The sequence below is a fragment of the Dermacentor albipictus genome, chromosome 2 (genome assembly GCF_038994185.2).
Source record: "Dermacentor albipictus isolate Rhodes 1998 colony chromosome 2, USDA_Dalb.pri_finalv2, whole genome shotgun sequence".
NCBI lineage: Eukaryota > Metazoa > Arthropoda > Arachnida > Ixodida > Ixodidae > Dermacentor > Dermacentor albipictus.
The window spans coordinates 19,137,527-19,164,123 of NC_091822.1; the positions used below are offsets into that span (position 1 = coordinate 19,137,527).

At 46.8% G+C, this 26,597-nt stretch overlaps 1 protein-coding gene across 2 annotated transcripts in view; it reads right to left on the reverse strand.

The window, feature by feature from the left end:
• LOC135918462 (DIS3-like exonuclease 2) overlaps nt 1-26,597 on the reverse strand; it is a 266,232-nt gene that overhangs the window by 214,325 nt on the left and 25,310 nt on the right. Inside the window, exons 4-6 of one of the 2 annotated variants that reach the window (XM_065452101.2) lie at nt 17,630-17,745; nt 15,426-15,490; nt 7,470-7,532 (exon numbers count right to left, since the gene is read on the reverse strand). In XM_065452101.2, the coding sequence (XP_065308173.2) occupies nt 7,470-7,532; nt 15,426-15,490; nt 17,630-17,745 (244 nt within the window). Of the gene's footprint in view, nt 1-7,469; nt 7,533-15,425; nt 15,491-17,629; nt 17,746-26,597 lie in introns of those variants that run through there. The other variant, XM_070533505.1, reaches the window with a different exon arrangement.

The window sequence follows — 26,597 nt, forward strand, 5'->3', positions numbered from 1 at the left end:
CCATCGAAATGCGGCCGCCGTGGCCAGGATTCGATCCCGCGACCTCGTGCTCAGCAGCCCAACACCACAGCCACTGAGCAACCATGACGGGTATGGTTCTATCTAATGTCTGTTGTCATTGAACCTTGAGTAATCTGAATGCATGTGTGCGTGATGCAAATGGTGTAGAACTGTCTGGAAGACACGCGGACACCGGTGATTACTCTGGAACCTTTGGTGACTGATGTATAAAAGCCGATGCGCTTGACCCCACAGATCAAATTCTGTCGACTGCCATCCGTGTTCGCCGCTATTGCTGTGCTTTGAGTGCAACTTGCTTTTGTGGGCACAAGTTCGCCAAATAAAACACTGGTTTCGCTATTCACAGTTTTGCTTTCTTCACTGTCACTACCACGTGACATCTGGTGGAGGTGCTAGTGCGTTCATGTACCGAATGCCCCCGCAAAGCCATGATCCAAGCCCGAATCACGAACACATGACTGTCGCCAAGGGCCAGCAAGCTAGCTGCAGGCTGCAAGGACTGTCCCCAGAGCATGTACGTTTGACTGAGATGACCAGGAAGATTGTTACCAAGTTAACAACCACAATGGCAGCACCAGCGTTCCCTAACGTGCTTAAACAACCGAAAAAACGACCTACCTTCCGCGGAGCTTAGTCGGAGGACACGGAAACCTGGCTCGAGAGTTTCAAAAGGATCTCGGTCTTCAACAACTGGACCTCTCAGGACAAGCTGTGCCACATGTACTTATCCTTGAAAGATGCCGTGAGGACATGGTTTATAACCAGGAGTCCACTATTACAACATGGGACCTGTTCCGCAGTAACTTCCTGAGGACCTTCACGAGCGTTGTCCGGAAAGAAAGGGCCAAAGTTCTATTGTAAGCCCCAGTGCAGCTAACGAACGAGAATATTGCCATAGTGACAGAAGAAATAAGCCATCTATTCCACCACACCGACCCAGAAATGTCCCCGGAAAAGAAAGTCCGCCAACTCACGCGTGGTGTGAAGGAAGAACTTTTCAGCGGAATGATATGAAGCCCACCAAAGACCGTCAAAGAGTTTCTTCGCGAGGCAACCAACATTGAGAAAAGACTGGAAATATGGAACCGACAAATCAACTACCGCACAAACTCAACAAACTACGCCAGAATACAATCACTGGCCACCGACGACCTGCGTGAGACGATTGTGCTTCAGAAGTTGCTCCCCTCATTCCAGCCTCAAGTGGCTTCGACTGCCAACGTCGTACGTGAGGAGCTCCAACAATCACTCGTGGCCCCTGAATCGCCGCATCCTCAGCCACAAGCGACAATGTACACCGATGTAGCCCGCTGTCACGTTCCCCCTCGGTGCCCGTGGCAGGGCCCAGTGACGGCACAGTTTCATTGTCCACTACCACCGCAGCCAGCACACCAAACCATTGCCCCGCACAGCATTCCAAAGAAGAGAGACGTTTGGCACACCCCCAAACAATGCCCACTCTGCTATTACTGTGAAGAAGCTGACCATGTCTACCACTAAGCCGATACCGTGACTTGGGACTGCAAGGGTTCACCGTCAACGTTGCTGCACCCACAGCAAGGTGAACGGCCCTGCGATATCAGAGAGATCGCCGCAATGCAGTGAAGCCCCTGACGTCTTTCCCGTTCGCTCTCATCAGGACGCCACCAGTCACCACAGTGCCGACCGCACACTGGCCCAGTCCGGGGCGGGTCTAAAATCCCATATCCAGATAACTGAAAGCATCAACCGATGTAAGTGCAGTTGCTGTATGTTGAAATGACAATGATCCTTCGCCGCCGCCATAGATGCCGAGGAGACTATCTTGACAACATAATGACATGCCGCCATCACAACGAAGCGTGGAAGCAAAGGATGCACCGACCAAGGATCTGATGCCGCATCGTACCAGCCACACATCAACGCGATGCAGCCGTGATCCGTCGCCAAGCCCTAACTACAACGTAAAACGAAGAGCCACCGACCATACCATGTTGCTTGATGTCCAAGCAATCATTGCATTAGTAGACATAGGAGCCGACTACTCTGTCATGAGTGGACCCTTCCCCGTCAAGTTGAATGTTAAGACTGTGTGGGAAGGCCCTCAAATTTGGACCGCTGGAGGACACCTCATAACGGCTACTAGAATCTGCACGGCAAGAATTACCGTTCATGACCTGAACTACCCTGCCACCTTCGTTATCCTACAGCAGTGTTTAAGAGACGCCCATTCTGGGCATGGATTTCCTGAATCAACCTGAAGTCGTAGTCGATAACAATACCCGAAGATCAAGCGACACTGTCGGAGAGCGCTCGCAGTCACAATGCCTTGAGTGTGCTCGAAGATCAAGTTAGCATCCCACCTTGCTCCAGCATTGTCATTTCCGCCGGCAGCGAAACACCCGCTGATGTAGCAGGCGTTATCAAGAGCGACCAACGTCTACTACTTGACCATGAAATTTGTGTCACAAGAGGGTAACTCGACCGCACGGAGGGAAAGCAAAAGTGATGATGACAAACTTCAGGCAGGAGTTCAAGCACATCAACAAGGGCACGATGATAGCATACATTGAGGAAATTGTGGAAGCCAGCAATGCTTTTGTCCTCTCAGATTCCGCTGCATTTACTTCGACGACCATAATTCCCGAACCAGACTTCGGCATAAATCCAAGCCTCCCCATGATTAAGCAGCAGCAGCTCAGAGGCCTGCTCCGACGATACAAAGACTGCTATTCGATGACATCGAGGATTCGACAAACACCAGTCGCAAAGCATTGCATAATGACTGAAGAGTGTGCTCAACCACTGCGCCAGAGCTCTTATCGAGTTTTGACATGAGAATGTGAAGCTTTTAGGCAACAAGTCGACGAAATGCTGCGCGACATCATCCAGCCATCGAAAAGCCTGTGGGCATCTCCTGTAGCCTTGGTGAAGAAAAAGGACGGAACATCACATTTCTGCGTCGATTATCGCCGAGTGAACAAGAACACGATGAAGGACGTACACCCCTTCCACGGATAGACGACGTATTGGACCGACTCTGCAATGCAAAACACTTCTCGTTGATGGATCTCAAGACTGGCTACTGGCAAATAGAAGTCCACGAGAGGGATAGCGAAAAGAGCGCCTTCATCATGCCAGGCGGCCTCTACCATTTCAAGGTAATGCCATTGGGACTCTGCTTAGCACCTGCAACGTTCTAGTGCATCATGGACATGGTTTTAGCAGGATTGAAGTGGCAGACCTGCCTTGTTTACTTGGATGATGTCGTCGTCTTCGCCGGAAATTTCGACGATCACCTTAGGCAGCTTGCGACAGTACTAGAGGCCATCAAGTCATCAAGGCTCACTCTGAAGCCGGGAAAGTGCCGCTTCGCTTACCAGAAGCTTCTGTTCCTGGGCCACGTCATCAGCAAATCTGGAATTCGCCCCAACCCACAGAAGACAGCTGGCATCACAAAGTTCCCGCAGCCCATCGACAAAAAGGCAGTGCGTAGATTCCTTGGAATGTGTGCCTGCTACAGGCGATTTGTCAAGGACTTTTCACGCATCACGGAGCCGCTGACATCTAACCAAATGTGGTGCCGAGTTCAAGTGGGAAACGCCGCAGGCCAAGGCATTTCAAGCACTCAAACGACGCATGCAGTCGCCGCCGGTACTTGCACACTTCGACGAGGACGCCGATACCGAAATCCACACTGACGCCAGTAGCCTAGGCCTCGGTGCCGTCCTAGTCCATAGGAAAGACGGACTTGAATGGGTGATATCTTACGCTTGCCGGTCGCTGTTACAAGCGGAAGGCAATTATTCTATGACCGAAAAGGAATGCCTCGCCATCGTTTGGCCTACAGTAAAAATTTTGCCCTTACCTATACAGCAGGCTATTCAAAATCGTCAGCGAACATTACACGCTGTGTTGGCTAGCAAACTTAAAGGACCCTTCACAATGCCTGGCGTGGTGGAGCCTCAGACTGCAAGAATACGACATCACTGTAATCTACAAGTGCGGACGAATACACTCCGACGCCGACTGCCTGTTTCTAACTCCCGTGGACATACCGCCCCAAGATGACCAAGATGAAGGCGCACGTTTATGTACAATAAGTGCAGATGACTTTGCCGAGCAGCAGCGAGCAGACCTGGAGCTCAAAAACCTTACAAGGTTACTTGTAAGGTACTTGCAAGGTTAGGTCGTCGTTGTCCTGAGGTTATTTAGGCGCAGATTGTGTTTGTTTTTATTCCGAAACAACTTCCTGGTGAATAACTTTTCACAAGCATGCGCAAACTACCTTCTCATTGTGCCCGCAGCACTGTGATCAGAAGACTTGCACGCCCTGCATGATGATGAGATAGCCGGGCATCTTGGATTTTCCTGCACACTCGGAAGAATGCAAGTATTATTAGAAGTGCCCGACCGCTGACGTCACCCATTACGCCGATCTACAGTCGATCGAGCTACCTTGCCGACCGTTTCAGCAGATCAGATGGATTTGTTAGGACCCTTTCCAATGTCAACATCCGGGAATAAGTGGATCGTCGTGCCGACGGACTATCTCAACCACTTTGCTGAAACGAAAGCTCTGCCGAAAGGTAGCGCAGCAGAAGTGGCAAAATTATTCGTAGAGAACATCCTGCTCCGACATGGCACGCCAGAGGTCCTCATCACCAACAGGGGAATAGCCTCTACAGCAGAGCTTATCCAAGCCATTCCGCAATACAGCCGGACAAGCCACGGGAGGACAAATGCCCACCACCCACAGACAAATGGTCTCACGGAGCGCCTGAATAAGACCCTCGCCGACATGCTAGCATGTACGTAAACTTCGCTTACAACATAGCGGTGCAAGAAACAACACAAATCACGCCGTTTAGCTGGTTTACGGAAAGAACCCGATGCAACTCTCGACGCCATGCTGCCGCACGTCACCGACGAAGAGAATCTTGATGTCGCCACCCATCTCCAGCGCGCCGAAGAAGCCCGACAGCTCACCAGCCTGCACATCAAGAACCAGCAGAGGACTAACAGCCGGCACTACAATCTTCGACAACGCTACGTGGAATACCAGCCCGGCAACCGTGTCTGGGTTTAGACCCTAATGTGCCGACGAGGACTTAGTGAGAAGCTTTTACGCCGCTATTTCGGACCATACAAGATCATCCGGCGCACTGACACACTCGACTATGAGGTCGCGCCAGACGGCATTTTGCAATCACAGTGCTACCACTCACGACCTGAAATAGTCCATGTTGTGAGAGTTGAGCCGTTCTACCAGCGCTAACTTTGGGACTTTACATAGCTGAACTTTGGACTCTCTTTGGACTTTGTTTTGTTACTTTTCCTTTAGTAAGTGTACTTTTGTTTTTCACTCTCCATTTATGTTTGTAGCATCGGGATGATGCTTTTTAAGAATGGGGTATTGACACGTGTACTCGTTTATCTGGTGACTGCGTTGCATCATCTAACATGCTGTCACTCAGCGCAGGACAATGCATGTATCGGCAGTTTCTGGAATGTTGCCGATGGTTCCATCTACTGTCTGTTGTCATCGAACCTTGTGTAATCTGATTGCATGTGTGCACGACACGAATGGTGCAGAACTTTCTGGAAAACACGCGGGCACCAACGATTACTCTGGAACTTTCGGTGACCGATGTATAAAAGCCGACGTGCTTGACCCGCAGACCAAATTTCGCTCACCGCCGACTGTGTTTGCCGCTATTGCTGTGCTTTGAGTGTAGCCTGTTTTTGAGGGCACAAGTTTGCCCAATAAAATGCTACTTTCGTCATTCACTGTTTTGCTTTCTTCACCGTCACTATCAAGTGACAATACGATGCACAATATCAAGGCAAGATGCTGTAGAATTGCACAAGCCGATAACATGCACCATCTAGTACCCTCCCTACAATGACCCATCCAGGTATGCCAGTTCCTCTAGCAGGAGTGATATTGAAGCCTGGCTAACACACCCAGCACCTTCGCATGCAGTGCAAGCTGCTTTGACTATCACGTTTATCACATCACGTTTTGACGTCTGTGCTTGAACAGCACAAGCAGATAATAGCGAGCACTTACAAGCACGGCAATGTGCATACACATATGCTTAACGATTTTTGTCAAGCGACAAGGTGTGGTCTCTTAGTTTAAAGGGGGACGTGGCAACGAAAAGTATTTTTTTATTTGTGGGAATAAATTGGTGAAATTTTGCACGCAGGTGTGACTTGTCATGCTGATATAACTGAAATTAGTTTTTTGCTATCTATTATAGTTTTCGAGTTACAATTGACAGCCTCTAATGGTCATCCCAAATTAATTAATTACGTGTAGATTTGCACATCTCGCATGTTCACAAAGGCCTATTCTGTGCAATAAAGCTATTGGTTTATTTTTACTTGCTTGCGTTTGCTGGTTTATTTTTCGGTGCAGAAATGTGTCGCTCCGCCTACCTTGAGCTCCGATCTCTCCTCTTTACGATGATATTAAGATGGCAGCGTTGCGTCAATGGATAGCTGGGCAATGCGCGGTGCGACGGAGCCTTTCGAAGCCTGATTTTTCTGCAATTTCTTATTTTAGCACTCTACGAAAGTGCTGTTTTCTCGATTTCTATTGCGTATTTTGTTATAATATTTCACCACGAGGTAAATAATGTCCGTGGAACACGAAAAAAAATATACGAAAATCGAAAAGTTTGGCAATTTTACCACTTCAATTGCCGCGTCCCCCCTTAACATTAATGCATTGGCCAGCCTGTCCTCTTATGCACTCGGCCACAGGAAAGTGGCCAGGCATACACAACGCTCATTTTGCAGTAGACATAATTATTAGCATGTTTGGCCTCACAAAATACACCAGGATGCACAAACTTTTCGCATGCTCACCTGTCAATGGCTGGGCAAATCAGACTAAGATTTGCCAGGGGAAGAAAAAAAAAAGCATTTCTACCCCATACCAACCTGCAACATTCTTAAAGCTGTGCGACAGTTTATGTAGATAGGGCAAGACCAGTAAATTACTTAACAAAAAATATTGCATTCTGGGGTCTTACATGCCAATGCCACAGTACGACTATGAGGTACATAGCCGTAAGAGACTTGAGGTCAATATTTACGACCTGGGTTCTTTTACTTGTACCCAATGCACGGTACATGGGCATTTCACCCCCACCAAAATGCAGCTGCGGTGGCCGGGATTTGATCCCTCACCCTTGGGCTTAGCAGTGTAGAGTCTCATGTGGGTGTTTTTTTTTTTTAATGCCATGAACACCACTGCATTTTGCTGCTGCTGTCAAAATTTGGGTATGGCAGGCCTCTTGCCTCCATTTACTTCAACATAACACGGCGCTACCGGAGGAAGACATTGTGAGGCACATAGAACTGTAACACACAGGTCCCTACAGGTGAGCCCACACAACCACAACGCCGCAGTGCCATGATTAAGACTACTGTCGACTAGCTCAGACAAACACTCTCACCTCCACGACCTCCCCTTTCTTCAGGGCTTGTTGCACTTCACACAGGGGCATGTACGCCTCATACTGCACAAGGGACAAAATGAAAACAAGTCAGGGCTGCAATCACAGGCACACACACCAAAATGCATACTTGGCACTGTAACCCTGAATGTGCACAACCAACACAGGTGCTGTGAAAGACCACCCGAGGACCCAGTGCTCAGCGCCTCCCTCCCGGAAATGCAAGCACCGAGGCTAGGAATTGAACTTGCTACCTTGTGCTCAGACTGAGCCGTGTCCGACACAATCCGCCGTTTACATGCCCCGAGTGTGCATGCACTGTGCCCCAGTGGCGAGTGGCAGACACGTTTTGTACAGCATCGATGGTTCACGGAACAGAAGACGTCACGTATGTGATGGCACATGTAGCCAGCTTAGTTGTAGCATAGCTGATGTGGATGTGAACTCATGGTCAGTGCAGTGCTGACGACATGGTAGTTGTGCTCGTATCTCAGTAGAAATTCCAGCTGATCGCAACAATTTTCAATTAATGTGCAGTCACATTGGGCTGACACGACACTGATGTCAACAGGAAGTATACATGACGCCAATGCTAACATTCAGCAGACAATAGTTGACGGACCTTGTAAATAAGAAACATATATAGTCACACTAGGATGACATGCAACCGACGACCGTGAGTCATCATAGTGTAACAAGTTTACGTGCCAACGATGCACCAGTCTAGCGATTGACCGTTGTGCAATCAACTGGTGCTTTCATCGCACCGACAACTCGATTGTCGCAGCAACTGTGCTTTCATATATATACTTATTAACACTCAAAACAAGTCAAAACAGGCTTTTGAAGTTGCACGATTGTCAGCTCTTACCATATCGCTTACACACAACGCAGCTTAATTAAGCCTAGCACAACCGACGAGTTCGTGCACTGCTGGTGGACTTGAACTACAGGATAAGGACGCAGGACTAAAGAAACCACTTTTACAGTTCACTTCTGGCTATACTGACTTCAAGTGAACCATTCTTAGCACACAGTATGAGGCCCACAAAACAAGTGGGAAGCAGCGACACGGTGCAGTACCAACACCAGTGTGTCACCATTCTTTATCAAAGGCTGCCAATCGCAATCGCTGGCGCTTCCATGAACAAAATGAGAGTGGGACGTCTGTGTGTATTGTTGTGCTGACAAATTTGTTAGCGAGAAGCACAGTTTGCCTCTTAGGCCAAAGAGGAAACAAGTGACGGCCCCTTGATATTGCAGCATAAGCAACAACCTCAATTGTAGTTGCCACTCGAGTAGTACGGCTGGCAAGAGCATTCTTGCTTGAAATCTACATGCTCTCTAGATGAATGTTTATGGACGCCAAGTTTGCTCTAACAATGTGCTATCGAACACAAAAAATATGGTCTGACTAATAGCAGGAAAAGTGAGAACAGCTATCAAAATCAGCAGTAACAGCCCTCCCCACAGCACACGAGACCACCTATAGTCACTGATTTCGAAGTGCCTGGGACGCTCACATTGGTGGGGGAGGGGAAGTGGGGGGCAGGACGGCGTGCATCCCTTTTTCCAGCGCGGCTGATCACACATGCCGCCTGCACGTGCTGTCTTAGAGGTCAACTGCTGCACGTGCAAAGACAGGGTGAGCCAAGGCATTGTGCAATGTCTTCTTGCCTATTTAGTACAGGAGATTGCATAATTTTGAGTTTTGGAGACATGTTGAAGAGAGAAGCAGACAAATTTCTGTTGTCGGAACTTTTTCTGATAGCGTCATCAAACTGCGGGCAACGCTATCAGCCACAGGGGTGAAGTGAACGAGAAAATGTGGCTGGTTTGGCTTCGTGCCGCTGATATGAAGATACTGCCAACATGACATGAAACTGCACCTTTCTTCACTTACTCTCAATTCAAACAAAATGACTTTTTTTTCTCATTCAAACTTGCTTTCTCCGATTTCCTAATAAATTGAAAAATCTTACAGCCCCTTCTGTATGAAAAAGAAATCTATCAGTAACTGTACTTATTAGAAACAGAACAGCGTTTGTTCACGGGGACAAGCAGGGAGAAAGGACACGGACGAGCGTTGACTTGCAACTGAAGTTTATTGCTTGGAACGAAGCATATATAACAGCTCCAACCAACAGAAGAAACCAAAAAAAAAAACCATACCTATATCATTCCTACACGCTGCACTGAACAGGGAGGATGCCTGTAATCATCATATCCCCCCCGCTAAATATGCTCGTTCTTTGGACGTAATGGATAAGGAGGGGCTACTGATGCATGCATCTTTTGACCAGGCGATGTGCGTTGCTTCGATGATTTCATGGGTTAGTTGGTTACTATGTTTACTTAAAATTTGTGTTCTAGCGAAGTCTTGAATTTCAATATAATGAAACAAACTGCTCATTTTACCGATTTCATCATATCGAGGTTTAACTGTATTTTGTCATTATTTCATGCCAACAGTGTCAGTTCTGTCAGTTCTGCTCCGCTGAGCAGAACTGACCCCGGCTCAATCTTAAATATTTCCCTACCGTGCCCATTGGGCATCATTCGACTGCTATCTATGGTTTGAAATGCCGCTTTCGAGACCTTCCGTGCAGCTCATGGACACACTATGCCATTGGACGTGAAGGAGGAGAACTATATTTTTTTTTCCTAAGTAGTTCGATTTTCTTCCTGCTTGGCGGTGATTTTTGAACATGCCTTGAAGTTTCACACTCGTCAAAGCAGAAAGCAAGAATGGCCGCCTCTGAAGGCAGTGCATGTGCTTTGAAAGATGGCAGATGTCGTGATTCCGCTGCATCTGCGGCTGATTGTGTCAATGGATCGAGCAGCAGTGAGTCTGAGGATGCCGCCTTTTTGTTGGATTTTGACTCTGAGAGCAATGACGGCGCAAAATAGCCCGAAACATTGGCAGCCGCAGCGCAGTAAGCTTCACTTTTTCCTTCGGCCCGTCTTCGTTGTCGTTTGGAGTGCTTGAGAGCCTGCCAAGATGGAGACTTATGGAAACTGCAAGAAACGCCACACTGACAGGAAAGCTAAACAGAAAACAAGAGTTTACTGCAAGCCACGCAATGTTATGCTATGTTTTACCTCAAGCAACTGCTTCACCACACGGCACGCCCAATTGTAGAGCTTGCAGTTAAATTTTTGTAGTGGATGGACAACCCGTTCAATGACAATTTAGATTTTTCAGCAGATAGTGCCTATTAGACAGAAATACATTTTGTATACATGATAATTTTTGTCATATTTAACTTCCTTCAATTTTATCCCACAATCTTGATTCTGACAAATTATATCTTTATTATGACATACATTTAGTAAATAAAGCTTCTGTGCATCTTTTGTTTATGTATCACAAAATATTGAGTGCAGTATTTCCTTCAGAAAAAAATGCACCTACAACAAACACCTATTTTCCCCACCGTACGGAAGGAGCCAATGTGGGTGGCTGGCAAGTGCTCACGTTGACGCACTTCCGAAGCATGTTTGGGTTCATAATGAACAGCGCACGAGTCGGGGCAATAGTGTTATGGTGGGCATAGCTGCCCGAAAGCCCGTCATCACATTGTGACGAATCTTGATTGTCAGTCGTGCCAGAGTATGCATCGTGTCCTGGCCAGGAAGTGTCGAGTGACACAAAGCAAAAATTAATAAAATGGATGATACAAGCACAAAAACATTTCAGCTCGCTTCGTGCAGCGGGCTGAAATGCCATACGTTTTGCTTCTTGCAGCAGCTGCTAACATAGTGCAATGCAAAAGATTAATTCTGTGAAAATGTACTAGGTGTTCCCGTTTTTCCTGGCTGGAACAAGATCGACAATGCAGTTGCTAGTTTTGTTGGCGGCTACGAAAGGTTCATTTAGTCCGATATGCCGTTGGCAACTACAGTTTGTCACAATGCGCAAAAACATGAAGCTGCTGTTAACAGTGAAAATGGACAGCCAGCAATTATCGGAGGACAACTATGACGTGGCTGAACACAGGGCATTCATGTGTATTGCTCACTGGCCAGACGCAAATGACACCGACGACCCAGATATTATGGATGACAATGCGTCATGTCAGTTATGCAAAACTAATGGTAAATTGACTACAGAGAGTATTAATAAAGTCAAACTCATTACAGAAAATTTACAAATATAACTAAGTGAAATTCTTCTTGAAATCACAAAAGATTTGTAGTGCAGTACGTGCAATAAAGGATACAACGAAGTACAGTAGAACCTTGTTGATACATTCCCGTTACGTACATTTTCCCAGTGCCAACTTTCGCATTAGAGAAAAAAAAAAAAAAGACTCGATAGAGCTATGCTACCGTATTTACTTGCATAATGATTGCACTTTATTGTCAGGAAAAATTAACGCAAATTCAGGGGTGCGATCATTACGAGAGTTAAATTTCCCACGAAAAAAAAGAAATTTTTTTTCGGCCCGCATTTGCTGCGGGATGCGGATGCAGGACACCAAAACAAAAATGGCGGCCGGCGCAGCAAGCCGAACGCGCCAAACGCAATTTTTTTTTATTCTCGTGAATGCATTACGTGCATTTAAACAGTTTCTTCCATATCAGTAATGAATAATATCATTATTATCGGCAAGTTTGTGGCAATAACGTAGCCCTGTCCACTTTGAGGGGGCAGAAACAGATGGGCGCGCTTAGCTGCGGAAACTGCGGCATCTGTCTTCACTACTACAGTGAAACCTCGTTAAACCGTAGTCGGCCGGAGCTCGGAAAAAGTACGTACTAAACGGTAGTACTGTTTAAGCGAAATAGCATGAGATCGCCCACTTACCTGTCGAAAACGGAACTCAGAGAGAGTGCGATGAAAGGGGAAAAAACATGCAGTATTTATTCACTTCGCGGGACGTAAGTGTTATTTTCATTTGATATCGCGGCGGCCTAGCACGACGACAGCGACCTCAAACTTACTGAAGCTGCGTGCCAGGTTCTCAGCCAGCCCCCCTCCTCTCGGCAAACACTCGCACGGCAGATTCCTCGTTGGCGTTACGTATTCTCCGTGCACGCGCGCAGTAGTGCTGCATAAGTCCCGGAGCGCCTTTTTCATTGCCGGGTGCCGGAGTTCGGAAAACTTTTCGTTTGGAATAGTTACGTTATCGCGCCCCTGTTCTCCTTGCGACGATCGCATTCATGAGGCTGACGTAACGCGCAGCTTCTGCCACTGTCAAGCCTGAATAGCCCGTGCTGTCGCTTTCCGTGTCGTCCTCATCACTGTCGCTAGTTGACACTTCGGCAGGCAACGATGGTGAAAAGTCGAACCTCGTAGCCGACATATCTCTTCGCGGTCGCAGCAGCGCTGCCGAGCAACTTCGCATTCCAAATGCCACACACTGTAGTCAACAGCAGATCCATGTCGCGGGCCAGCGCCGACTTCTTCGTGTCACGTTCGGTAACACGGACGGTGTCTAATTTTTCTTCTATGCTGAGCACCCGGCGTCTTTTTTATCCTAGCTTCGGCATGACGCGAGTCCTCGCTTGCACGACGCCACAACGCTCTCTGGCACGGCGTCCATGCGGCCTCGAAATGATGTTGATGTTGATGCGGCTTCACGTGCAAACGCACAGGGCGCTTGGAGGCCGTTGTACCGATCTCTGAGGCTTGTTGTTCTGCCGGGCCGCCCGATGGAGACGACGCACCGCCGTGTTTGCGCGACGAAAAGTGGAAACGCTACGTTTTAACCGATGCGTACGCAATAAGCTGGTACGGTTTATGCGGATACAAAATACATTATGTTCAATGGCCGCTGAGTCGGGGAATTGACTTTACTACTTTTAAACCGAAACTACTGTTTAAGCGGGTACGGTTTAACGAGGTTTTACTGTATCCTAATACTGCACGTTTGCGCTAAGGGTGGGTGAATATCTTAGCTGTGTTACAAGCGTTGGCGTATGAATAAGGTACACTTTTAACGTTCAGTGTAAACGTGGCTACTATTGTTGGTGCTCACGATTTGTTGCATGCGCACGAGTGTAGATGAGAAGAATCGAAAGGCGCCTTTTATTTGTTGTTCCAAAACCATTATAAAGCCTACACATAATAAAGGCAAGTTTGGTTGTACCTCTTTTTGTCATGGAAGTGCGGAAAGTGGTGAATGTAATGAAATGAGGCATCTACTTAAGTATGTTTGGTGCGTGCAGACCGCTTGGTTTGTCTTGAAGAGTCGTTCACGTAGCATTCGACAGATGGTAAGCGCGATCATTATTAGGTAGACTTGGCACTCGACATATCACTGCAGCAAGTTTGGAGTGCGATCATTACACGGGAAACTTTAAAAAATCAAGTTTTGACGACAAAATTCAGGGGTGCGATGTTTACACGAGTGCGATCATTATGCGAGTAAATACAGTAATTCTTTACCAGTTCATGCGTTGCCGGAAAACACACCTTTTGGGCACCAACATTCAGTATGCCGCCAAACTGCGATCGTATGATACGTTTTCTGGCCGCTAGATGCCATGTAAACAAAAAGATGCACGAGGCATGCGTGATCGAGAACAGTATATAGCTGCCTATCGCGGCAGCTTCACTGCAATACTTGTCCGTTCGTCTCACGTGAAAACACCAGCGCGCACTGTTTCTCATTTTGGTACTGGCAAATCTTCTCCAGGGTCATCGCGCATAGCGTTCACACCCATCACTGCCAATCCTATTGCGATAAGCATCTTTGTTTCAGAGTACAGGGTGCCGTCGGAAGCGTAGTGCATGCCTTTAACAGGTGACAACCGAAACACGTTGTCGTTCCCTGCTGCAGACTACAATCATGTACGCATTCCGGCAATTGGATTTCAATGTGAACAAGAAAGGCGTGAGGCGCGCATTATCGATAACTGTACATGGCGTCTCACGTGAAAACGACGCCGCGCACAGCTTCTTCATCCAGAACCACCAAATCTCCGCCCAGGTTGTCCCGCCCCACCCTGGTCGTCGCACGCCACATTCACAGCTATCGCCACCAAACCTATTGCGATAAGCACTTTCACCTATCTGTTTTACAGCGCATGGTGCCACAAAAATAGAAGCGACTCCCGATATATTAAATGTCAAGCGGTGCAAAAGAGCTCCCTTAAGTTGGCTTTTGCTCGTGGCAGTGGGGAAACCCGGTGGCACAGCTCCTTCCATCGACTTTGTCTACCGTGACCGACCCGCATCCTGCAAGCCATCTACACCCCCCACCCCCCCGCAAAAAATTATGCTGGTCCACCCACAGCACTTGCTCAGACACCCAAATCAGAGGCTCTTGTGCCCTCGTCGTGCAAGATGGTGCAAGTGCAAGTGGTCTCGCACACAAGCACATCAAGATTGAATTTAACCACTTTTTTGGCGCATGTGTGAGAAGCAGAGGTTGCGAGAGAGAAATGTGGGGACTTCTGGTCTTAGAGATTCAAATTATGGGGTTTTACGTGCCAAAACCATGATTTGATTATGAGGCATGCCGTTGTAGGGGACTCCTGAAATTTGGACCACCTGGGTTTTCTTAACATGCACCTTACTTGAATTAAATTATGGGGCTTTATGTGTCAAAACCACTTTCTGATTACGAGGCACACCATAGTGGAGGACTCCGGAAATTTTGACCACTTGGGGTTCTTTAGCATGCACCTAAATCTAAGTACACGGGTCTATTCACATTTCGCCCCCATTGAAATGCTGTCACCGTGGCCGGGATTTGATCCCGCGACCTCGTGCTTAGCAGCCCAACACCATAGCCACTAAGCAACCACAGCGGATGGTCCTTAAGATTTGTCTTTGCCTAGCCACTGCTTCTCACGCATGCGCAGAAAGAGCGGTTAAAGGGCAATGCCTTGTCTTGGCAAGTAATGGAGAACTGAGTCCACAAATGTGAGTGCATCTGAAATAGCCAGCAGATGAAGTCAACTCACTTTGCACAGTTAATTCAGATGAAGATGAGATCAACTCACTTTGGTGGCACGATCCTTGGGCTTCTGTCGTTGTGATGCAAAGGCTGGAGAGGCTAAGTGGGTCTCTGCAACACAAGCAGACAACAAACAATTGAGCGCACTTTTTTTTTTTCATGACCATCTATTGTAATCAAGGGCAAACTATTGTTTAACACTTTCCTGTATGTGCCCATTCCCAACAATAACCTTCTATATATGGCTGCAAAATTATTTTGCTGCTTTCTGAGCACTCTCAGACAGCTAGTGCCATTTATTGGGTTATTTAGGAATTATTTAGTCAGTTTGAGTTTTATTTTTCCAATGCGCACACATCTTTAAAAAAAGTGCCTCCGGAGAAGGGTCGTGGTCAGTGCAACGGGCTCGATGAGCGCTCGTAGTTTCCAAGATGGCGTTGGCTTCTTGTGCCGCGCATGCATTAAAATGTGACATTCATGCCGATTCCAATGCAAAAGTGCGCATGAGGCAGAAGTGCGCAAAGACCTAATGTCTTTCACTTTAAAATTATAGCTTTTGGCAATTCTGCAATAACGGCCGATGATCGTAAAAGGCATTGTTTTGCGAATGCTTTCTAATTACAATAATTTGCACCAGAAAGAAAATAGGCTGCCATTTACAGCATTCAGGCTGTGAGGGACCGTGATGCAGTCGAGCCGTCTCGCATGCGGTGTAGCTCTGGCCTTAGAGTTGAACTTGCCTCGTGTCACATCTCGTTTGTGCTACAGGTTTGGCAGCGGTCATCGCTTGTCACGAAAGATAAAATTAGGACATCAGTTTATTCTACCAAACATTCTGTTGTATGAAGAACAATCTGTGGCCGATGCTCATCCGTGTCATCGGTGGCTGCGACATGGTCGAGCCAGGTGGCCGGCATGGCAGGAAACTGGCGGCAATGCTGAAATATTGCTTGAATCCATTTTTTCGCCAACAGAAAAATCATGCTGCAGTGTGGAAAAACTGCATTTGTTGGCAGCTGGCATCCAGAAAACGGCAGAAAGCAAGGCACTGCAACGCTATAGTGTTTCAATTCTTTTGCAATTTTTTTCGATAACCTACGGGTGCAATAATAAAATTCTAGATGGCTGCGTATGTGAAGTTCCATCATTTCTTTCAGAACATACCATGGCACTAATTGGTAGAACGGACTTTGGATATAATGGACCTTTCTTGCTAGATAATTACGGTTCATTGTCAGAAGATCTGGCACTATATAAACCACACTTGGTCGAAAAATACCCTGAAAGACTCGTTTAGCACAGCATGTATTCCAAGTGTATGCTGGGTGTAGTGAAGTCTTTGAATTTCATGTTGCTGGACGATACTGCACAACTTCTATTCATCTTTGCATTGGTTGGATTGCTGCACTTCATAGAAATGAACAATGCATATTTTATTATCTCATATGAGCAGAGACACTAGCACCATGACAAAAATGGGAGCAGAAGCACATTGCCAAGAAAGCCTACCAAGTTTGACGTCTTTCTTTATAACCCGTAATATGCCAAGGTTACAGTTCTTGCTTTCACTGTTGATGTGGCATTTATATTGATTTCTGCACTTTCACAGCCGCGAATCCTTTGTAGTTTTCTTCTTTTCTGCACTGTCAAGGGCAGCTACAGAGATTGCCCAAGTATTGTCGCTACATTCGCCACTGTCCATGTCATTAGCTATGCTGCTACATCAGCTCTCGCAACGAGTAGTAGCAGACGGGTCGACCGAGCTAACAGGCGTGACTGTGAAAACGTTGCGATGTTCTGCTCCCATGTGACCACACACTGTGCTGCAACGTCATGACATAGTATTCTCCTGGGAAACGAAACTGACTGTAAAAAAGGCTCTTATTTTTAATTATTTATGGCACTCTGAGGCTTGTTGCTATTCTTTCTAGGGTTTAGAAGCCTAGGATTTGCACTTAACACAAAGAAATGAATAGTAAAAAATATGTCAGTATTCTTTTAAATGAATTTAGAAAGAGATGTATTTATTGAATTCTTAGAGGTTACAGCACTTATTCTTGACTGGAACCATCTGTTGACACCTCCATGGGCACACCTGTGGATGTATTTAGACAGGCATCATACTTGTCTCTGCTTTCATCTTTTGCCAACATTCGTGGCCCAGACAGCTACAGGCGACGAGGCTGTGCTCGCGTAATCCGCTACTACTGCTACCTCGCTAACTCAAACAAGCTACTACAAGGCACCTACCAGAGCTTCGCCGACTGGAGGGGAAGGAGCCCTCTGAGAGCGTAGCCGCACTTGATGGACTGCAGGGGCTCCGGCGGAGGTGAGAGGAAGCGAGTGGGCTGGAGCCACTTTCTGACCTGCAATGTCAACCCAAGACCTTTAATGGCTAACTTAATTGGTTCAGCGAGAGGATATTTTCTTGCTTTGTGTTGCACATCTACACTTTGTGGCATTGCAGCGATGCACTATGCACATCGGGCTATGTAACGGGTGAACATAAAAAGCCCCCGTGGCTGTAAAGAATGAAGTGGCCGCACGTCCATCAATTACAATTGCTCGGTGCCACTGCTTTATTATTACAACGTCTCCAGCTGGCTCATGTGCACGGTGATGTCGCGCGTCTCAACACATCGCCGCCCGCTAGGAAATGGACAGGATGATATAGTCGCAGCTGACCACTGCTGCCAGCAGCACACGATATAGCCTTGTCCCTTTTCTTTTATTTTCCTCCATCCTTAGTCTCATTGTCTTGATGAACTGCATTAAGTAATTTTTTCTGTACAAAGTTCTGTGGTTGGTGGTAATCACGTCGGTGCAACTTGTGACCACTCTTGACGTCGTTTTCCGAGTCTGCAAAAGCCTGAAGCGCTGGCTGTGGAGACGGCAATGGTTGCTGCTGGTATATCATCAGGTTGTAATGCAGGCTCATGAATCACCCAACGGTGTGCGAGCCACTGGAGAAGCCGCCATATGGGATTGCCTCCTTTTCTTCTTGGATCTACTCATCATGACCTATTCATCCTGACTTATTCATCAGGAGCAGGTCATCCATGCTGTCGTACTCATTCTCGATGTAGGCACCACGAAGGGGCCCGCTGGTGCATCGGCATGGCGGTCAGTGGTAGATCATGACGGTGCTGGTACAGTTACAAACAATGTCAGTGGACTTTGGATGAAGTCATCGAACTTGTCAGGCATCTCTGGCAGTAGCAGACTTGCGAGTGTAGTCCGCGAGAAATGCTGGTCAATAAAAGTGAGCTTCTTTGTCGAAGACATTAGCACTGTCGTGTCTGACTTTGTCGTAACTGTGATGTTCTTAATGGAGTAGTAGCAGTTTGTATAGGTCTGATGTGAACTGGGGAGGCTGCACGTAGCGGTATGTCTGTATCACAACTACCTTGCAGCACTGCCAAAGGTATGAGGTGTACACAGGCAACATCCTTACGCAGCAGAATAGAGTTCTGTCTGATTATTAACGAGATAAGAGGGTTTTGGCTTTGCTTCTTGCATGATGTGTTACAGCGATACGCGCCAATTTTATCTACTTCGTTATATTGAGGTTTAACTGTACTCATACTAACTGCATATTTGCCTATTTGTAGCCCTATATTTATACAGTTGACTCCCGTTAATACGAAGTTCAGGGGGACCGCAAAAAACTTCCGAGTTAAATTACCTTCCAATTAGGCACAAAACACAAAGACAGCACTTCATTGGTAGTGAAATCCAGTTTTTTCTCTAAGAAAAATAGTTGGTCATCTTGCTCTGCTTCTTGCCGAATCGCACTGCTGAAAGCAAGTTCTGCAGGCTGTAGATGTGGTGGAACGCTTCTTCTGCGTTACCTTCAGCGGCAAAGAAGTGCTCCGCGAGAGCAAGGCCCGCAGCTGCATCGGCAGCCTTGGTTGCGGCTCGTCTTTGATGTTATTGTCACTTTCCTGGGTCGGTTTCTGGGGCTGAATAACTCCACAATCTCATTATCCGTTAGTGCACTGCACGTTTCGTGCGCCTTGTCGACGTCGACATAATCTTCAAAATTGACGTCCCCGAGAGCATCACCAAAATCAGTGCCGTCAAGCTTGCTCGTTGACGCTTCTTCCGATGAAATTGCAGACATCCTTCGAAGAAGCTGCCACGAAGCCCTGAAGCAGTTTGCGATTGTTTCTTGCTTCACACGATCCCATGCTCGCGGTAACATGTGAATGGCACTGCACAGGCTCACCTCGCATTTTGAGGAGTTATCCATACACAAAATCACGTGCTCGAGGAGGTGCCGCCTGTACAGGACCTTAACATTCTTGATGATGCCTTGGTCCACTGGCTGCAAAACAGCTGTTGTGTTTGCAGGCAAAAATGTGAGGCGCATTGCCCTCAAGGCTGGCACATTCACGTGAGCACTGCAGTGATCCACAAGGAACAACACCTTGCGGTTCGAAGAAGCAAACTTGCGGTCCAATTTCATTATCCAGAAGATTTTGGCCGTCATCCAAGCTTTCTTGTTCGACTCATAGTCCACAGGCAGCATCTTTAGGCTTTTAAAACATCTCGGCTTGGCGGCTTTCCTGATCACAAGTAAGCGACATCGTTCCATGCCAGTCATGTTTGCCGCGATCAGCACCGACACCCTCTCCTTGCTGCGTTTGCCCCCATCACAATCGTCGTCCTTGATGTCAGGGTCTTCTCTGGTAGAAGCCGATAGAAGAGTGCAGTCTAATCTGCACTGAAGATGTCTTCCGGTCTGTATTCGCCGAGATATTCACGCAACTTTCCGTCCTTCCACGTGGCCCATGTTTCCTGGTTAACGGACGCTTTTTCACCACACGCGCGCTTGAAAACCAGGTCACGGCGATCTTTAAAGCGCGTCAGCCATCCATCAGACGAAACAAAGTTATCGATCCCCAACATTGCTGCAAGCGTTCGGGCTTTCATCGCAACGATGTCTTCGCTGAGAGAAAGTTTGTTGCTCCGGGCCTCCCACTGAGCAAGCCGCAAGCCTAATCCGCCACTTCGCCTCCCGCCGTAGCTGATCGCAGAGGCTACGGCAGCCGTAGCAATGAATAATCGTGCCGCTCCAAGAAGGGTGCCGTTGCAGACGGCTGCGGTGGCGATGACACCAACGCGGAGCATGGAGTTGTTGCAGCACTTGAAAAATTGCACATTCTACCAAAGAATGACTGTCACCTCGAGGATCCCGGCTGAAAATTAACTTCCAATTAGACAATATTACTGGATGAGGACTTCGAATTATCGAGCGATTTCTTCCATAGGATTTCATGCAAAACTGACGGGACCAGCGCTTCACTTCTAATTAACCGAAAATTCAAATTAAGCGGCTTCGAATTATCAGGAGTCGACTGTATCGACTAAAATTTTGTGTTGCTCTCCTGCTATGCTCTCAGTTGAGTGCAGCAGTATTCAAAATAAATAAATAAATAATTATCATCATCAGCCTGTTTTATGTCCACTGGAGGACGAAGGCCTCTCCCTGCGATCTCCAATTGCCCCTGTCCAGTACCAACCGATTCCAACTAACACCCGTGAATAAATAAATGAATAAATAAAAGCAACAGAGGTAGTGTAGGTATACCAGTATACCTTACATTTACCCATTCCGTCTGCATTGCAATCATACTGTGAGCAAGCTTACCGGCTGTAGGCAACAAATCTAGCAGCCTGATGTTTGCTTTTACCGTTTATGTTCTAGTCCTCACTGCACAACTTTGTTCAGCAATAGGGGTGTGTGTGTGTGAGGAGAAAATACCACTTTGCGACTTGCTCAGACTACGGTGGTTGATTCCAACTGCGTTATCGTTGTCACCAGCACTGATCACATAAGTTAATTTGGATATGGTTTTCTGGTTACCTACTGCAGCGCAGATTAAAATGCATTCGCAGATGTGTGAGCAAAAATGTTTCGAGTGGCTGAGCGATTGCACACCTGCTGTTTGATTCATGCTGCAGAAAGAAAACTCGTGGTGCCCCGCTTATCAGGTATGTCATGCCTGACTTCGCCGCTTTGGAAAATGAAGTTGCTCGAGTATGTCAGTGGCACTTGCATGGGGAGGGCATAGCAATGACTTATATGCTTATTGAAGTTCAACATTTCGTTATATTTCTTATACGCACAGTTTCCTTTAACAATAACTTCACTGAGCACACTGCATACATGACGGAGTCCTAAAGAAAAAGAAAAGCGATAACTAGCTATCAATACTAGTGAATATTAAATTGGCTTTCACCAGATAATTTGAACTTGACCAGTCAGCACACATGCTCTTGACCTCTGACTCCAATAGCAACCCCTTTAGTGGTAGCATATTCCGACAAAGCTTCGGGACTTAGTGAATGCGTAGAACAGACATCTACTGTAGAAAATGCCTATCTTCAGCATGCCCTGGGAAGATTTCCAAACAATAACCGTAGCCCACATCTGATTACACAACTTAACGAATTCTAATACTCGCCTTCTTCTTCCATGGATTTTTCATGTGTGTCAACAGATCTGCATGTGTAAAAACTCGGCTCCCGAGTTTGATGCAAAATCAATTCATTCTATGCAAAGGCAGGGTGCGGTAGAGGTAGAACACCTGCCTCGCGTGCAAGAGGTCCGTGGTTCGTATCCCGGTGCCGACAATTTTTCACCGGATTAAAAAAAAAAAAAAAATTCGCGTGTTGATAAAATTGCACAAACAGGCCTGGAGTGTGGCCTGATCCCAGTGACCAGAACTGGTAACGCACTCCCTCATCAGAGCAGGATTGGCCACCCTGGTGCAGTACTTGGCCACAACCTCCTATATGAACACAACAATCAAACCCCGGCCCTCAGTCCCCAGCAGCCGCGAAGCAACTGACCACGGCGGCTATCAGACCTGTGACGCAGCAGAGAGTGCTATGAATCACTGGCTCCGGACAGGCCGCCATCGGAATATCAACCTCGCAACGTTTAACGCTAGAACGTTATCTAGTGAGGCGAGTCTACCAGTGTTATTGGAGGAACTAGAGGGTAGTAAATGGGATATAATAGGGCTCAGTGAAGTTAGGAGGACAAAAGAAGCATATACAGTGCTAAAAACGGGCACGTCCTGTGCTACCGGGGCTTAGCGGAGAGAAGAGAACTAGGAGTCGGATTCCTGATTAATAAGAATGTAGCTGGTAACATACAGGAATTCTATAGCATTAACGAGAGGGTGGTAGGTCTTGTTGTGAAACTTAATAAGAGGTACAAAATGAAGATTGTACAGGTCTACGCCCCTACATCCAGTCATGATGACCAGGAAGTCGAAAGCATCTATGAAGACGTGGAATCGGCGATGGATAGAGTGAAAACTAAATACACCATACTAATGGGCGACTCTAATGCCAAGGTAGGCAAGAAGCAGGCTGGAGATAAGGCAGTGGGGGAATATGGCATAGGCACTAGGAAAAGCAGGGGAGAGTTATTAGTAGAGTTTGCAGAACAGAATAATATGAGGATAATGAATACCTTCTTCCGCAAGCGGGATAGCCGAAAGTGGACGTGGAGGAGCCAGAACGGTGAGACTAGAAATGAAATAGACTTCATACTCTGCGCTAACCCCGGCATCATACAAGATGTGGACGTGCTCGGCAAGGTGCGCTGCAGTGACCACAGGATGGTAAGAACTCGAATTAGCCTAGACCTGAGGAGGGAACGGAAGAAACTGGTACATAAGAAGCCGATTAATGAGTTAGCGGTAAGAGGGAAAATAGAGGAATTCCGGATCAAGCTACAGAACAGGTATTCGGCTTTAACTCAGGAAGAGGACCTTAGTGTTGAAGCAATGAACGACAATCTTGTGGGCATCATTAAGGAGTGTGCAATTGAAGTCGGTGGTAACTCCGTTAGGCAGGATAACCGCAAACTATCGCAGGAGACGAAAGATCTGATCAAAAAACGCCAATGTATGAAAGCCTCTAACCCTACAGCTAGAACAGAACTGGCAGAACTTTCGAAGTTAATCAACAAGCGTAAGACAGCTGACATAAGGAAGTACAATATGGATAGAATTGTACATGCTCTCAGGAACGGAGGAAGCCTAAAAACAGTGAAGAAACTAGGAATTGGCAAGAATCAGATGTATGCGTTAAGAGACAAAGCGGGCAATATCATTACTAATATGGATGAGATAGTTCAAGTGGCTGAGAAGTTCTATAGAGATTTATACAGTACCAGTGGCACCCACGATGATAATGGAAGAGAAAATAGTCTAGAGGAATTCGAAATCCCAAAGGTAACGCCGGAAGAAGTAAGGAAAGCCTTGGGAGATATGCAAAGGGGGAAGGCAGTTGGGGAGGATCAGGTAACAGCAGATTTGTTGAAGGATGGTGGACAGATTGTTCTAGAGAAACTGGCCACCCTGTATACGCAATGCCTCATGACCTCGAGCGTACCGGAATCTTGGAAGAACGCTAACATAATCCTAATCCATAAGAAAGGGGACGCCAAGGACTTGAAAAATTATAGACCGATCAGCTTACTGTCTGTTGCCTACAAACTCAAATAGAATCGCAAATAAAATCAATAGAATCAAATCGCAAATAGAATCAGGAACACCTTAGACTTCTGTCAAGCAAAGGACCAGGCAGGATTCCATAAAGGCTACTCAACAATAGATCATATTCACACTATCAATCAAGTGATACAGAAATGTGCGGAATATAACCGACCCTTATATATAGCTTTCATTGATTACGAGAAAGCGTTTGATTCTGTCGAAACCTCAGCGGTCATGGAGGCATTACGGAATCAGGGTGTAGATGAGCCATATGTAAAAATACTGGAATATATCTATAGCGGCTCCACAGCCACCGTAGTCCTCCACAAAGAAAGCAACAAAATCCCAATAAAGAAAGGCGTCAGGCAGGGAGATATGATCTCTCCTATGCTAGTCACAGCATGTTTACAGGAGGTATTCAGAGACCTGGAGTGGGAAGAATTGGGGATAAAAGTTGATGGAGAATACCTTAGCAACTTGCGATTCACTGATGATATCGCCTTGCTTAGTAACTCAGGGGACCAATTGCAATGCATGCTCACTGAGTAGAAGAGTGGGTCTAAAAATTAATCTGCAGAAAACTAAAGTAATGTTTAACAGTCTCGGAAGAGAACAACAGTTTACGATAGGTAACGAGACACTGGAAGTGGTAAGGGAATACAGCTACTTATGACAGGTAGTGACGGCGGATCCGGATCATGAGACAGAAATAATCAGAATAAGAATGGGCTGGGGTGCCCATTCCTGCTGTTCATGATCTGAGGCATTCTCAGATCATGAACAGCAGGTTGCCATTATCGCTCAAGAGAAAAGTATATAATAGCTGTGTCTTACCAGTACTCACCTACGGAGCAGAAACCTGGAGGCTTACGGAAAGGGTTCTACTCAAATTGAGGACGATGCAACGAGCTATGGAAACAAGAATGATAGGTGTAACGTTAAGGGATAAGAAAAGAGCTGATTGGGTGAGGGAACAAACGCGAGTTACAGTGAAATCTCGGTACAACGAACTTCAGGGGACCGCGGGAAAATGTTCGTTATTCTGAAAGGTCGTTATAGTGAAAGCCCAAAAATTAGCCATAACCATAGCATTTCAGTAACGCAAGCGTCCTACCTTTGAAACGGTACCTCCTTGAACTCGTTTCTCACACAATGCACACGTGATCGTCAGACAAGGCACATTTATTTGAAATAGTCCGTGATCGTCTTCTGACGGGTGCAGCACAGACTCTGCAGCACGAACGATTCCAGACCGTCCGCATTCTTATGCACGCCTTCGGCCGCTGTGCCGCTTTTGGCTATAAATATGCGGAGTTTTCGCAAGCAGTCCAACGCATCTGTGGCCGACACGGACTCGTCGCGGTCTTCGGGTGCTGCCGTAACGTGCAGCAAGATTCTTGCTGGTGCTTAAAGATTTTCTCCTTATCTTTGAGAATCGTGGCGATCGTCGACCGCACCACTCCACGTTCTTTAGCCACGACGGTTTGTTTCTTCCCGTCTTCTATCTCACGAAAAATCTCTACTCTCTCGCTCAATGAAAACTGCTTTCGCTTCTTCACCGTGCTTAGGGTTGTTGAGCTCATGGCAACGCGAACGCCGGCACGCACTTCTAACACAATAATATAACCAGAAGAAAAACAAGATGGACAGGCCTGATACGGGTGACAGCGCGCGAACAACTGAGAAAACAAGCAAGAAAAACGTGATGCGTCGTCACCTCCGCAACAGGAAAAAAAAAAAAAGGCCCACTTCAGCGTTAATTCCTACTTTTTTTTTTTCTTCTGCCGCACCGTCTCAGGTTTTACGAGCCCATGCTCCCCGCCTCTCCACTCACAAAAGTGCGTCGTTGCCTCCGCAACGGAGAAGGAAAAAAAAAAAAAAAGTCTCCGCCCGCATCTTTCTCCTTCCGCGCCATCTCAGGTTTTTGCGGGAAGCAAGTTGCAAGGCGGCCCGCTCTTCGCGCTGCGTCGTCTGCTAGCTTAGAGCTCCGACTGCCGTGACGGATACACGGAAATCTAAGAATCCTCGCATTTCGGGTTATGAGTTCGTAGTACTGAGGTGTTGTTAAGATGACACGGAAATTAAATAACGATCGTTATTCTGAAATGTTCGTTATTCTGAAGTTCGTAGTAGTGAAATATTTTTACATTGAAACTATAAGCAGTCGGCACGGGATTTCATAAAAGTTCGTTAATCTGAAATGTTCGTTAATGTGGTGTTCGTTGTAACGGGGTTTGACTGTAATGACATCTTAGTTGAAATCAAGAAAAAGAAATGGGCATGGGCAGGACATGTAATGAGGAGGGAAGATAACCGATGGTCATTAAGGGTTACGGAGTGGATCCCAAGGAAAGGGAAGCGTAGCAGGGGGTGGCAGAAAGTTAGGTGGGTGGATGAGATTAAGAAGTTTGCAGGGGCGGCATGGCCACAATTAGTACATGACCGGGGTTGTTGGAGAAGTATGGGAGAGGCCTTTGCCCTTCAGTGGGCGTAACCAGGCTGATGATGATGATGATGCAAAGGCTTATACATCTTATCATTTGGATATGCCTTTTCAGTAGATTAGTTATCAATAGATGCATTTTCAAGATCAGTAGAATCTCAGGCAGATACATTTTTTTTCTTCAAGCTTACAGGGCCATTTCCAGAGCCATTGTTTAAGGGATATGAGCCATGCATTGTCTTATGTGACAGACAAA